Here is a 15,048-nt window from a genome sequence, read left to right as displayed (position 1 = left end):
GGTGACGGAAGTTGGAAAATGACATTAATTTGCCAAATAAATAGCAGGAAAATAAATGTGATAACGTAACAAAACACTTGATAATAAAATTTAGGTAGTGTAAAAGATACATACACTTTTCTACACGTTACGATAAAGAAGTGTATCTTGTGAAACCGATACCATTGTGCGCTACCGGATATAATACGACGCGCGACACGTGGCAACTGTTTGGCTCATCCCGGTATCGGCATACGCCACGCGACATACATCGTGGTAAACTTTATTTTTTTTTTAATGTTCCCGAAATCGCTCCATCTTTTTGAAACCTCGTATTTTAAAGCTGAAGATTTGAGGAATCCAGTTGTATGTTTTCCAAATTGATCCATGGGTGGGAACAGTATCAAAACGGCTTTCAAAAATGTAACTGTAATTGTTATTGTATTTATTAACAATGAACAAAATTGTATGCAGACCAGTAGATAATACGTTTCTTTAGCTTTAAAATGAGAGCAAGATCAATTCTCTATGTTTAAGAATACTCAAAATATTGAGATTGAAATAATGTCGTGTCAGTTAATATCGTCTAATTTTTCAAAACTTTAACATTAAATATCTCGGAAACGGGTTGAGATAGGAAGCTAAAATTTGGCATGGTTCATTTTTTCGCGGTTATCAACGAGTGCCGTAAATTTGAAAAAAATCGTTCACTATGACCGCAGTTCTGTGCGTTTTGTACAGATCTTCGGAACTATGGTGGCGCTCCTAATCTCAAAACCCAAAAGAAAATACTCAGTACGGATTTTTAATTAATACCAGTTTCGACTGCTATGCGGCCACTAGCTGCATGTGCAACAATATTGTCCGCCATTGTTTTGTTCTTCTTTCTTAGTTTTTCCTATTATATTTCCACGCCTCTAATTTTTGTAATACTTGCCTAACACAATCAACAGTCAAACAATTCAGAAAACTTGTTCATTTCTTATGATCTTTAGCAGCTCACTTTAATAATTTCGCTACGACTAATGAAAGCAATATTTTGAAACATAGTAGCAACGTTTCAAGGAAGGAAAACAATTGTCAAATGTGGACAAGTGAAAGGATAAAACTTTAAACATCTGCTAAAATGATAATAAACAAAGACATTAGAATATTATAAATAAATTTATGACATTGATTGACACTAAGTGACTACAGTCATTGAATTCGTCTGAATGTGAAAACACTTACGTGTACATATTGAAAAATATTCTATTTCGTTTAAAAACAGTTATGGACTTTGAAATGTATTTGACATTATCGTGTATAAAAAATGAATTATGTATGCCGAAAAGTGTGTTCCTTAAAATAATTCAGTTTTCCCTAATAACACGTTTTAATATTACCAGTAATATTAGTAGTATATATTCAGTTATCACACAATACGTGCATCAATTTTCTATTAAATATGAACAACAATAACATTTTTCTTGAAGTTAAATGATATTTTAAGTCAACTCTATTGTCACAGTGATAAATTGCTTATGATTAATTGTACATAATTTTTGAGTATATGTATAATACTTTTGAGTATATCTGTGGTACACTTCAGACCTGAATATTTACCATATGATGAAGCGAATGAATATACGCTTTATTGTATCAGTAGAAATTAGCATATGAAGAATTAAAAAACTGAGACACAAATAAAAATATTTAAGAATATATCAATTTTATGGATGTTATAAACTAATAATTAAGAAGGATATGATTATTTTTTAAATCGGTCACACATGTGAAGAGTTACCCAACAATTGGAAGATATAAACATTGTGGAATTACGTTTTTTCGTGAAGTATAATTTATATAGCCTGTCAACTTACGCAGATTTGAAATTGACAAACAACTATCGCACTTATGAACGTAGGACATGTTATAAACGACAAAGTATAGTAAAAAAAATGAATTTATGTGGATCTAAGAGCGACTAATAACCGTTGCACTCGTGAACTTACATTGGCGCAAGAGGGACCGGTTAAGTGTTAATATATTGCATTTTAGTGATTCATATCTAAAGAGAAAATACAATTAAGTTTTCACAAGACAATAAATATTTATTAACTAAACATATATGTACATATAAAAAAATGGAGTAATGTGTGACAAAATCTGTTTCTTGTCAAGTTTTCTATCTTTAAGGTAACGTTTTTGTTTTTTAGAGATGGTAAAAAGTAGATGATACTATATCACTGGCCCTATTTATTTAACATGAAAGACTAATACACCGTTCAACGCGTAAAAAGTTTTGCAATTTTCAATAAGCGTTCCTAATAGATCTTTATAAGCTGAATACGAATCTGCAAACCGTTTCTTTCCAGCACATCCGATTTTTAAAAAAATTGTAAATTTTCAAATTTGGAACTGTGTTGTGCTTTTACAGTAATAGTTATTCTGTTTCATTTGACATGAACTAATTCTCTGGACTTTTCCGGAGAAAAATAAATATACATTGATATTATATTATATACATCTAAATATGTTTAAATAATGTTCAAAGTGAGAAGGACACCGAAAGAAGTACCACATTTTGCTGATATTCTTTAATTTATTTCCAAAATTAAGGGTCCAGGAAAAAATCTAACCATAGCACGGGATAGAGCAGACCTTCCTGCTCAGGAAAGTGTTAAGGAAAGTTGCAAAATATGTTTTGTTTTAAATAGGGAAGCGAAATAGTTCAGCAAAACATGCGGCGGCGACAGTGGTACTCAATAACGGCGGTCGCGTTGCCTGTCGCTCAACGTAGTGGAAGCGCTGAACACGCGCACGGCCACTACTGTCGTCGCCGCGTGTTTTGCTGAACTATTTCGCTTCCCTATTTAAAACAAAACATATTTTGCAACTTTCTCTGACACCTTCCTGAGCAGAAAGGTCTGCTCTGTCGCGTGCTGTGGTTAGATTTTTCCCTGGACCCTTAATTTTGGTAATAAATTGAAGAATATCATCAAAATGTGGTGTTTTTTCGGTGTCCTTCTCATTTTGAACACTATTTAAATATATTTAGATGTCTATAATATAATATAAATTTATATAATTTTGTTCGGAAAAGTCCAGAGAATTATTTCGTGTCAAAAGGAATTGAATAACTATTACTGTAAAAGCACAACACAGCTCCAAAGTTGAAAATTTGTAATTTTTTCAAAAACTAGACGCACTGGAAAGAAATGGTTTGCAGATGCGTATTCAGATCATAAAGATCTATCAGTATATTAAAGGTTACAAAAACGAAAAAAAGTTAAAATTTGTTGAACAGTTATGTATCTTGAAGTCAGAGTCTGAAATAAAGAAATTTTATTTTACATTTTCGTTTGCATTATTCGTTCGTTAAACGCAATACAGTTTTTAATACTAACATTGAAAGGATGTATTTGTAAATGTACATTTACTAGATTTTAGACAAACCCTTCTCAACAGAAAAATAAGTTAAAGAAACAAAAGTAATCTTAGAATACTAGCTGCTGGTACCCTTAAAGACTTTTATAAAGAATGACATAAACTATTAAAATTCTCGTAATTATTAAAATTATTAAACATTAGAAATGTTAAAAATAATTATTATATATACATTACAATTTATTTGGAAATCAAGACAATTAGTTCGTTCAACTTCGGTTATCTTACATAAATATAGATCTGAAATATTCTGAAAAGTTTCTTAAAAGATTCTTAAAAGTTCCGGCTCCAATGGTAAGATTAATAATTTCTACGACAAGACTCATAATTTTCGAAGAAACTTTTTCGGAACTGATTTTTCTGTTAGGTTGCAAGTTAACGTCTGTTCAATTAGGTACACGTTGTATATATGTATATATACAAAAAAAAAATACCAATTATGAATTCCCTTCCGACTACTACTTTATTGCCGCAACGTGCAAAAGAAAAGTTTCTCTATCGATAAAAAAAAAGAGGAAAAAATACACGAACGACAAATGAAACAGTTTTTAACATCTGGACAGTTCCCAAAAACTGCATACCAGACGCTTTCTACTTTAGCGCAGACGTAACCAGGGCAACAAATTCGAAGAGAATCCGTGGTAGCCTTCGGCGGATGAGTCGGTAGGCGCGTCGTGGGCGAAGTATCGGACATTATTTTGGAGCTGTCTTAGGCGGGGTGACCGGTCAGTAGTGAGCTTTAGCTTCTTGGATTGCGTAACGAAGCGCGGGGGACCGCATGGCGCGAACGCCGCCACGGTTCTTTCTGCTTGGCGCGTGCGTGTAGGCTCGATTGGTCTGCCTCTGAAATGTTGATGCTAAATAAAACTTCTAGCTGGTTGGGCACTTGCCATCCGTTCTAATTTTCACGAAGAAACGGCCGCTCGTGTACGCAGCGGCCCGGGGTCTGGCTTGTCCTCCGATTTGATAGTCTCTTGAAGCTCTCCGGGTTAACTGTTCCTCGTGGTGAGGAGAGGGAAGCCAGGCGATCGTCAACAACGAAGGAGGATTCGTGAAGAAAGTAATCGTCGCTGTTGTTGCTGATCGTGACGATGCCATACTAAATTGGTGAACCAGTTGACCAATTGAGTTCGGGACCAGTGCTCCACCAGCGGTTCTTCCATGTGAATGCTGCGGTGACATGGCTGCCGCCCTTTTGGGCAAGTGCATCGGTTTATCAGCGCTCGTCCTTCTATTCTACACTTGCTGTTATGGCTTCAAAATACGCGAGCACGGGCCGCAGACGATCTTTACATCCGGGGAACAATTACATCGAGCTATCTGCGCATCTTCCATCTTTGGCAGATGCCAGGAGAAGACTCCGACTCCATCCACCAGTCGAAAGTGGCACGAGACGCCGCCACCGCCACAGCTCGCGACCCGCCGAAAATCACCTGTCGAGATGACGTCGGACGACGATGATGACAGGGAAGGGGCACGTGCGAAGCCCGAAAGAATTGGACACTCGACGAACCGACATGTTGATGACAAGAGTCAAGAAAGGAGTATTGAGTTGGAGGATGACGACGACGGAGATGTGATGGTGGAAGTGGAGGAGGATAGTAAGGAAAATAACGAGAGTGGTGAAGATGTAGTGGACGATTCTAGTGAGGATGGTGATGAAAAAGAGGAGAAAAGTGAAGAAGCCGAAGAAGAAGAAAAGGAGTATTACAAGGTTAAGAGGAAATCTGTTGAAGATGAAAAACAGGAAGTTAAGGTGGATAGGAGGAAGGGGGAAATGAAATTAACTGTGAAGAAAAGTAAAGAGGACGAAAGCTTGAAGAAGAATGAAGCTACATTGTTCAAAGGATTAAAGAAGGTCAAGTATATGGAAGGCAGTGACGGTGATGATATAGAAGACATAAGAAAGAAAAAGTTGGAGAAATGTTCGAAAGAAATTAAATCACGTAAGAGACTGGTAAAGGATGAAGTACATGAGGATGAAAATGTTGTGGGAGATGAAGATGAAGTTGAAAATGAAGATGGAGATGAGGATGAAAATGAAGATGAAGGTGAGGATCGAGGCGGAAGTGGAGGTGGAGGTGAAGATGAAGACGAAAATGACGATGAGGATGAGGATAATGACGAGGATGAAGATGAGGATGAAGATGGGAGTGACGAAGAATCAGAAGAGGTTGTCACTCCTCCTCCCAAGAAGCTGGAAAAAGTCAGATATGCCGATAAGGATAAAGTAAAATCTACAGAGTTACCAACACCGGTAATAGAGAAACTGAAGGTTGAAACAAAGAAACCAGCGGAGCCTGTCAAGAAGCAAGAGGAGAAAAGTGTAGAAACGGCGAAGAAACCGACGGAGATCCAATGGAAGTCGCCTGTAGTCTCGAAAAATGTTGAAACAGCTAAAACAACGAAATCTGACCCTGAATCGTCTAAACCCATAATTACATCGAAATCAGAGACGAAGATGGTTGCAGTGAAACCAAAGGAAAAGGAAATGATTTCGGTCACAACAGAAGCGTCAAAGGCGAAGTCGAAGGAACCAGCGAAGCAGCCCGAAAAGAAGAAAGTGGAAACAGTGAGTGTGAGAGCTACTCCGGCTAAAACCGCTGAAGTTAAACGACTCGATAGTGAGTATTGCGTTCGTTTTACTCATTGAAATTTGTGAACCGTTGTGTCGTTAACGTTTCAGTTCATTTTTTTCGATAATTATTTGTAGAAGTTTCGAAAGAAAGAACGAAAGTACACGCGAAAGTCCCTTCCACTTTGGGTCAATTGAACGATGCGTTACTAAGCGTGCCGACCTTCGTGCCAAACTTTACGGCCATAGAGGATCTCGAGTGTCAGCAGCACGGGATGATCTTTCTGCGACAGCTCAGGGGACATAAGTTGTGGGCCCTGCAAAGTAAGCGAACATTTTTTCAATTATGAATGATTAGATTTCGGGACTGTGAAATGGCATAAATTCCTGTCTAAAGTTGGTTATTTCAACGTAAGGAAACAAACGTTGCAATCATATTATATTCGCGTATCAGGAAATTAATTATTCAATAAGTTTCTTAATTAATTATAATCAGGAAGAAATGTATACTGTGTAGTTTGAAAGTTTGGATGCAATGATTGCGTTTGTACTTTACATTGATGTACAAATTAAAAACTTCAATAGGAATCTAAATAATGTTTCATTTAATATAAACTGTTTTGTTAGTTTTCATGCTCACACATGTAGGTACATGAACAGATACACTTTATATTCAACGTGATAATATTGTTCTATCAATACTGTCAGTGTAATTTTTTAAGGAATTTAAATTACTTGGTATTCTATGAAATGACAATTCTTTTGTTTACCTGGTCTAGACTATACATACATGGTTTTGATAAAAATGTGGGACACTTTCATATGGTAGATTGTACATGTAAAACTATAGACGAAAATCAAGTTCGGGGCTCCGTTTGGCAGTTATTAATTGTTGAAAATACGAGAGAAATACGAGTAAAATATGCCTGATGCTATGGGCTATACTATTGACTTACAAATATAATGATTAACTACAAATAATACCATAAATTTCTTCTAAAGCATTTATAAAAAAATGAACCTATGTACCGACATTGCGAGGCTGGCTTGTGCAGCTGCTTCGCGGGGCATGTCTCGCGAAGCAGCCGTGCAAGCCACCCTCGCAGTGTCTGTATATATCTTTAGATACAATCATTTACTTTGTTGCAAAAAATATTATAGAACGTTATGTAATTTTAGTATGCATTTAATAACATTGTTCTACACGATTTTTGATCTGCAATATCCATTGGGAGATCCTTATAGAGTTTCTCGTCCAGATCACGAATCCAGAAGCAGAATTTCTCCATCTCTCTCAGTTTTTGAAAAACATGACCTTCTGTAAACACACCTGGTTTTGGCGAAAAATGCCATATTACGTGAAAACTGAAAAGGTTAGGAAGTTCAATTTACTTTTGAAAGATAGAGAAGAGTTTTCTGAATACAACAGTGTATATAGTTATAAAATTGTATAATTTTTACTGGTTGTAAATTGCCGTGAAAATGTAAAAAAGAGCCGAAGTGCGTATCTTCTATGCACTATTTGTGCATTTTTACGAAAAGTTCTTGGCTCAGCACGAATTTGCTACATTGTATTGGATTCTGTAGACATTTCTGTAGAAGAAACCATCTAAAAAAAAGTTTCGGAACAGTTTTTAATTCGAACAGGTCGGGGAAATATCCGTGAGCAACATGTGCGTGGCGTTTTGCCGCCAAGCGGCCATTGCTCGCTTACCTCGACTCTTCAACGCCGTAGCTACGCGTAATCGACAGCGATATGTGTATTCAATGGGCACACCCTTGTCGTATGTACAATGTTCCTGCAATTGTAATTAAGATTCTCCGATCACTTTTAGTTTCAAATTATTTCAATGTTCGATGCATGTATTATACGTATGACTTACTAATAACGCAAAGAACTTTTCGTAAAAATGCAAAAATAGTACATAGAAAGTACGCACATCGGCTCTTCTTTAAAAGTCCACAGCAATTTGCAACCAGTAAAAATTATACAATTTTAGAACTATATACACTGCTGTATTCAGAAAACTCTCGTCTATCTTTCAAAAGTAAATTGAACTTTCTAGCGTTTTCAGTTTTCACGTAATATGTCATTTTTCGCCAAAATCAGGTGCTTTTACGAAAGATCATGTTTTCCAAAAACTGAAGTAGATGGAGAAATTCTACTTCCGGATTCGTGATTTCGAGGAGAAACTCTATAAGGATTTCCCAATAGATATTTCAGATCAGGAAAAATGTTTAAATTTGTTGGACAGTGTAATTTACAAAAACTTACATGGAACAATAATTCATCTATTCTGTTCATACTGTATTACTATACTGCTGATTTGATCTATTTACAGTATATACAAGTAGTCATAACACAATAAAACAAATAGTTTAATAATCTTTTAATGTAATTTTTTTGTTATTTTGTACCCAATAGAATATTCAACGCTCAACATAAATTTAGGGTTATTTCTTGTTTTTGTAATACAAGTTAGAAAAATATTAATAAAACATATTACAAGAAATTAGAAACTGAGGCATAATGGGTCAGTGCAAAAGTTATAAGAGTTTAGGTGGATTATCTGAAGATGATATGATGGACATGGTTTTATGTAAACAATAAACAATTATGTTAACATATAACGTATCGTTATCAATCTAACCTATTAAAAAAGTTGTTTGGAACATATTTTAATTATACAAATGCAATAATAATAATACTCTAAAATTGTTTTCATTAGAATAAAAATTTCTATTAAAAATACACATATCATAAAAGAATTATTATGCATTTCATTAAATTACTATTAAATGACAATCAAAATTATTATTGGTTTATCATTTTAGAGTAAAACCTATCAAAATTTTTGCACACACCTCGTGTTTCACGGCTATAGAATTCGACGATTCCGTTAACTTTGATTATTTTACTCCGTTTGTCGCTTAGCAACTTCAATTTTAGACTTTTTTGACATCGGCCACTGTTAGTTTATTTAGATTCTCGCCGACATACGGGAACAATAGACAAAAGACCCGAATATTTGGTCTGCAGTCACCACGTGCGCACGGAAAACCTGGGACTCATCCGCGCAGGGCCTTACCGGGGCGCGCTGACTTGCAGACAATACGGCTATAATTCCTACCGTTGGGAGACTCTCGAAAATTCGTCGCGGTCAAGTCGCATCGTGACCACGTGCGTGATATTTTTCCGGTGTCCGCTTCGCCCTGAAGGAGACGTTTTCCACCTGCACTTCACTTAGGAAAACCTAAGAATTTGCCTTCCCTTTCAAGACACAACCAATTAGGAGACGAAATTGGGCAACGTCTTCGGCGAACCTCGAAGAAGCGCGACGTCACACGAAACTCGAAAATGCATTCGTTCACAAACACTCGAAGACACACGTTGTTTTAAAAACTCTCGTATCGTCAACACGCAAAGTAACGTTCGACAAGACGATTTATACTCACAATCAGTTACGAGAAAATTGAAATGGTTGCTTAACATTAATTTGGCGGGCAACAGTCGCAACTGTACACGTACCATGACGGTCGAGTCTGAGATTTACAACCCCGGGCGGATTCAAAAGAGAATCCGCGCGGACGGACGCGACACTTCGTACATATGTAGTATTCCATTCATTGTCTGTATACATACCTATACGGCCTGTTTTAAAAGTTTTCGAACTGAAACCTAAACAGCAGTTTTCTGTGAAATGATAATGCTCTCCATTATCAAATATTAAAAATAATTTTCTTGTGAAGAGATATACTGCTCACAATAGTTAATAGAAACTTTGGCAATGACTCTGATAATTCTTCAAGAAGGTGGAAAGAACGACTGTCGAAACGTGTGGCTCCATGAGTCATGAGTTTACACAACATTTCGGTTTCGAAGGGTATCTCGCATTATCCACCGTTTTCGTCTACTTCAGCTACATCAAACTTATTTGTGTTATCAAAATCGGAAACGATGACAAAGAAACAATCTAAAATCATTTTGACGTTCACAGGGCTTCGACGACTTTCTCCGCCGTCATCTTGATAAACAATTACCAGAGCTACATATAGCCAGTGTTTACATAATTATCATGACCACGAGATCACTTCAGAAGGAAACTGCTTTAATATTACTTTCAATAATTGCTGCTAAACAGCGTGAATATCATACAAGAAATTGCTGTTTTGACTTCGATTCCGAAATTTCTAAGACAGACCGTATACCGTCCTCTATGTATATTCATGTTTCCATTGTACAATGCTTTATACATTCGCATAATTCTATAAATGCATAAAATAATCTTACTGTTTCGTATTATTTTGCATTTAAGTGTTAGATGCAAGTGCAAAGGTACCGTCTGGCCTGTTACGAGGAAACGTGAACCAGCTCGGAGACTTCGACGAGTGTCTGGGAGTGATGGCGCACGTGAAATTGAATAACGTCACGATAAAGGTGCAGGGAAAGTATTGTTTGGCATATATCGATTTATACGCCTCTCATCCGGACATGAGGCTTCCAATTAACATGATGCAGGCTCGTTCTTTCATACGAGGGAACATGCACGATGTAAGTGAATAGTTTCGTTTTTTTCCACTACTATTCTTTATAGTTCTAATAATAATACGGTAAATCCTTGATGAGTGTTCGAAGACTCCTCGGCACCGACCATGAAATATTTCATAAACTAATGGTCATATGCGACTGAAACAAATATCATTGGCTTCAGAATGCCCTGCTCTATCACTGTGCTAAACCTTATTAAAAACGTCAGGGTTACACCTGGAGACCTCTCCTTGTCAGTGCCGAGGAACCTTCGAACATTCGTCGAGTATTTAATGCATGTCCTCGTTACGATTATACATTATATTTCCGAAATCGTGATACAATCCAAAAGGAGGTGATCCTTTGTGTAAAATTAAGTCCAAAATAAACACTGCTCAAAATAATTAGAGGTTCATGTATTGCAGTCGCACGTCAATACGAGGTATAAAATCCGGAAAGGTATTTGTACAAATATAAGCAGATGTAAGCATTATACGGAAAAGATCAATTTATCAAATATACTCGTTTTGATTACTTCGCTTGTTAGCTGCTATAGGACCGCCCACATTAACGACCCTCTAATTCTTTTGAGTAGTGTAGAATGACATGTTGTCATACATGGCTCCGTTTTCGAGAAAATCGTGGTGGAATATTTGTTAAGTGCGGTTAATTAGCCACAAGCTACTTGATTTATTCAACCTCACTGCTACTTCGGGCTGGGTTTGTAAATTATCCGACAGAAGTTAATTTTCTGTATGCACCGCATACATGATACTAGAGATATTAGAAATTTATTATACTAACGCTACAACTGTTGGATCGGACTGGGTGGAACAATTGCTTGGCTACCAAGATCACAATATCTTACGCCTCTCGATTTCTACTTTAGGAGTTACATTAAAGAAATAGTGTATTCTAAAGATAATGAAAAAATGTTTTCAACTAAACGACAATATGATACAGACGTTCGAATAAGTGAAGAATTTGAACACTTAATCATCGGTTCATGCTTCTTGAACTCTTAACTACAGATGATTCCTTTCAGAGACGAGTTCGAAATTTGCTTTCATTATCACACCTTAGGGGAGAATTTTGAAAGCTCTAACGTTTCAGTACCTCTAAATTGACACACTTACCTTCAGAAAGTGGCACACTGTTTCCATAACAACAACGAAAAGTAAAATTTAGTCGGTTATTGAAAGTGTTGCGAAGAACATAGTCGTTTTCGGATTATTTATATCTGAGACGAGGAGGTTTATGGCTTAAGGCGATATATTCAGCAATTTTTCACTTAATAAAATAAATACAGGGTGACATGTAACTTGGTGTTACAACCGGGTGAGGGATATTCTACGTGAAAAAATAAGTTGTAAATGTGGAATAAAATTTTTTCATTCGAGACTTCGTTTTCGAGAATATTGATTTTGAATACTGCTGCATACGCGTGCAAATAAATAGGACTTGACTAACGCGTCTGCTCATTGCATTCCGTTTCTACTTACTACCGTGACGAACACACATGTTTCAGACTTTTCTTCAAAATCGTTTTTCTCAAAAAAGAAATCTTAAATGAACAAAATTTTATTCTATATTTTCGATTTACTTTAATATATAGAATCACCTTCTTGCGGATTCTACCACATTTTCGGAAACATCCTGTGTAACTAACAAATAACATCCTGTGTATTTAACTGTTCTTCTCATTTAACTCAGACACATTGTATATGTTGCAAATTAGTAATTTTATACAGAAAGAAATTATATACAAAATGTACATTGTCATTTGTTACATTTTTTACATTCAGTAAATCTTTTGACAACGATCGTCGTCATTAGAGAAAATTACGAATATTACCTCTCCAGTTAGACGGTTAGAAAAGTTTAATTCATTGAAAAGCGGGCTTAAAAAGATGAAAATGCTTGTGGAATGGCATTCTAAATTGTCTGTAGATTAGATTAACGCGATGTGATTCAGAACTTATTCAATTTTAAGCGTTTTTTTAGAATTCTAAGCTTTATTAGAAATTGAATTTAATTACATGTTTGTAGAAGAATAGTATTAAAATAGGAATTTGTAACAATTTTTCGATAGAAATTTTTGAAAAGGCTTTGAAAAATTATATAATAATAAAGTGGTTCCACAAATTATGTTCAGTGTTATCAGGAGCAGATTATTAATGATTTAATCATTTTATAACTGTACAATTTGTGCCTTAACGAATAGTAGGTAAATATTTAAAATAGGGGAGGCTGCTCCGATGACTTTGACCTTGACATATGTGGTCAAGGTCACCCTCCTCAGTCATCTTGAGAAGGATTGTGCTTAAAAAGTTATTAACAAATTTGCAATATAAAAGTGTGTGGCGGCACTACCTCCTACATTCGCCATCAGAGGTCTACCGAGTTGACACCTTTCCCGCAACTACCTGAAGCCTTCCTCGTTCGTATACATATATACGTCCTTAACCGACCATCGTATATCCCCGCGTCTAAGGCAGGGTCTGCTAGGTAGCCTTACTGACGAGTCCACTAACAGGCCCAGGACGAAACGCTCCCTCTCCCCTCTCCTTTCCTTTTCACATTTTTCCAGTCAACAGTTTACCGCCAAAAGTGTATACTTAACTTCATAATTTAAATTTTACCTAATATAAATATTATATTATTAGAACATCTGCTTCTTTAAGTAATTGCGTGGGCGGGGGTGAAATTGTTAATTATATGGGAAATGTTAACCTAACCCAAATCTCATTTTAATTTAATCAGAAATGAAGTTGGGTCAGCTTAGAATTAGATTTTCTCGGGGTGGGGTTGCAGGAAGAGGGGCGGAGCCCGCCCACACAATCCCTTAAAAAAGTAGATGTGTTAAAAATAAAATGTTTATACTATTTAGGTAAGATTTAAATTGTGAGGTTAATCAGACATCTCTATATTGGGAAATTTATTTCTTAATAAGTTTTTAACAAATAAAGTGCAACCGCTACAATTTTCTCAAGGTTACTCGGAAGGTGATATTTACAACATATGTCAAGGTCAAGGTCATTAGATCCCTTCAATATTGCAAATAATTTCTACATTTTGCACACATTTGTTGCGTATAACTTTTGAATAAAAAACTAGCGACGGTTAAAACCTTCTGAAGGTCACTGAGAAGGGTGACCTTGACAACATATGTCTAGGCCAAGGTCATTAGAGCTGCCTCTCCTATTCCAAATATTTACCGAATACAAGTAATTGGAGTAGTCCTAAATTCGTAGTTAGTAGATGGTATTCTAAACATGTAACAAATGGATTATTCTATTCCTTTTTCCCAGGAACTAGGTTTTAGAAAATACATTATAAAACATTTTCAATTCATTTGTTTATACATAACCACTTTGCACACGGTTACACTACCAAATCATATCCATTCTCTATAGATTTGTGTAAAACGGTATCTTTTAGTTTTTTACATTGTTTCTTTCACAGCCTGGTCATTTTGTTCCAAAATTTACGACGGTGAATTGGGCTCTGTGTCTTCCAGCCGTGTGTTCAGCTGAGGATGCTGAAAATATATTGGAACAGGCATTGAGTCACTACAATTCCACCACAGGAATAAAATTCACTGTGGACGTTGAACCCCACATGTGCTACGTCAAAGAGAAGTCGGATAGCTATTCGAAAGAGACGATTGGCGTTTTGTAAGTATTCCTCAAGACTATACCATAACAAGAATAATTAACGGATCGAGATACTAGCGCTGTGATTTAGATAAAATTACCCAAAATCTTTAAAATGGTCGTTCTTTTTATTTTTTCATTTTTTATAGATGATTAATAATTAATAATCTTATGATAGGTGTTGCCAAACATGCACATACAATCAAAAAAGTCACATTCATCATATTTATATGGTATTAGTTGTACATCTATAAAAAAGATTACGATGTTTTCTATTTGATTCAAAAAGATTATTTGTTGATTAAAAAATTCTTGTTTTAATAGTTTTAATTCAATGTTAATTAAAGCTAACTCGGTAATACAATTCGTATTCCATTACTTAAGACTGACATTAAATTCTTGTAAGTATTGTCGATTTAGCGTAGAAATGCTTTTCTCTCTAAATTTAAAACCTCTAATTGTCTATTTTGAATTATGTCGTGATTCAGGTATTTCTACGCGACGATCGTCTGTCTCGTCCTCATAGCGACAGTGAGAGACTATATAGTAGTATCAGAGAGAAAAGGTAAGTCCTCACATATGTTTTTTTCTGTGTTGTTTTAGGGTCAATTAGAACGTTTTATTAAATAATTCTAGAAGTGATTCATTTTGTACTTGTATTTAGATCTGAATATTATTAAAGTTGATTTACTCGGATGTATGATTTATTCAAATAATAAATTACCTTTTATTTTGTCGTTTGTCTTTTACAGTTCAACAATTTTTAACAGTTTGACGAATTTCTTTTTAACGCTTGCAATTTTACAGTAAAACATTAAAATTCATGTGCACATCAGTACCTGCTGGAAATTTGGTCATTTTTTTAAACAGTCATATATGTA

The 15,048-nt window shown here is 35.6% G+C and overlaps 1 protein-coding gene across 1 annotated transcript in view; it reads left to right on the top strand.

Annotated features, from left to right (window-relative positions):
- The first annotated feature begins 4,354 nt into the window (after nucleotides 1-4,354).
- Nucleotides 4,355-15,048, top strand: part of LOC107187096 — a 32,425-nt gene continuing 21,731 nt past the window's right edge. The window contains exons 1-5 of the mRNA XM_015575103.1: nucleotides 4,355-6,032; nucleotides 6,122-6,307; nucleotides 10,300-10,535; nucleotides 13,977-14,188; nucleotides 14,656-14,732. Of these exons, the coding sequence (XP_015430589.1) occupies nucleotides 4,589-6,032; nucleotides 6,122-6,307; nucleotides 10,300-10,535; nucleotides 13,977-14,188; nucleotides 14,656-14,732 (2,155 nt within the window). The 5' untranslated portion in view covers nucleotides 4,355-4,588. The remainder of the gene's footprint in view (nucleotides 6,033-6,121; nucleotides 6,308-10,299; nucleotides 10,536-13,976; nucleotides 14,189-14,655; nucleotides 14,733-15,048) is intronic.

This window comes from Dufourea novaeangliae, unplaced genomic scaffold, assembly GCF_001272555.1.
Source record: "Dufourea novaeangliae isolate 0120121106 unplaced genomic scaffold, ASM127255v1 scaffold97, whole genome shotgun sequence".
Taxonomy (NCBI): domain Eukaryota; kingdom Metazoa; phylum Arthropoda; class Insecta; order Hymenoptera; family Halictidae; genus Dufourea; species Dufourea novaeangliae.
Note: the sequence above shows the minus strand (reverse complement) of the source record. Positions and strands in the feature narration are given on the sequence as shown.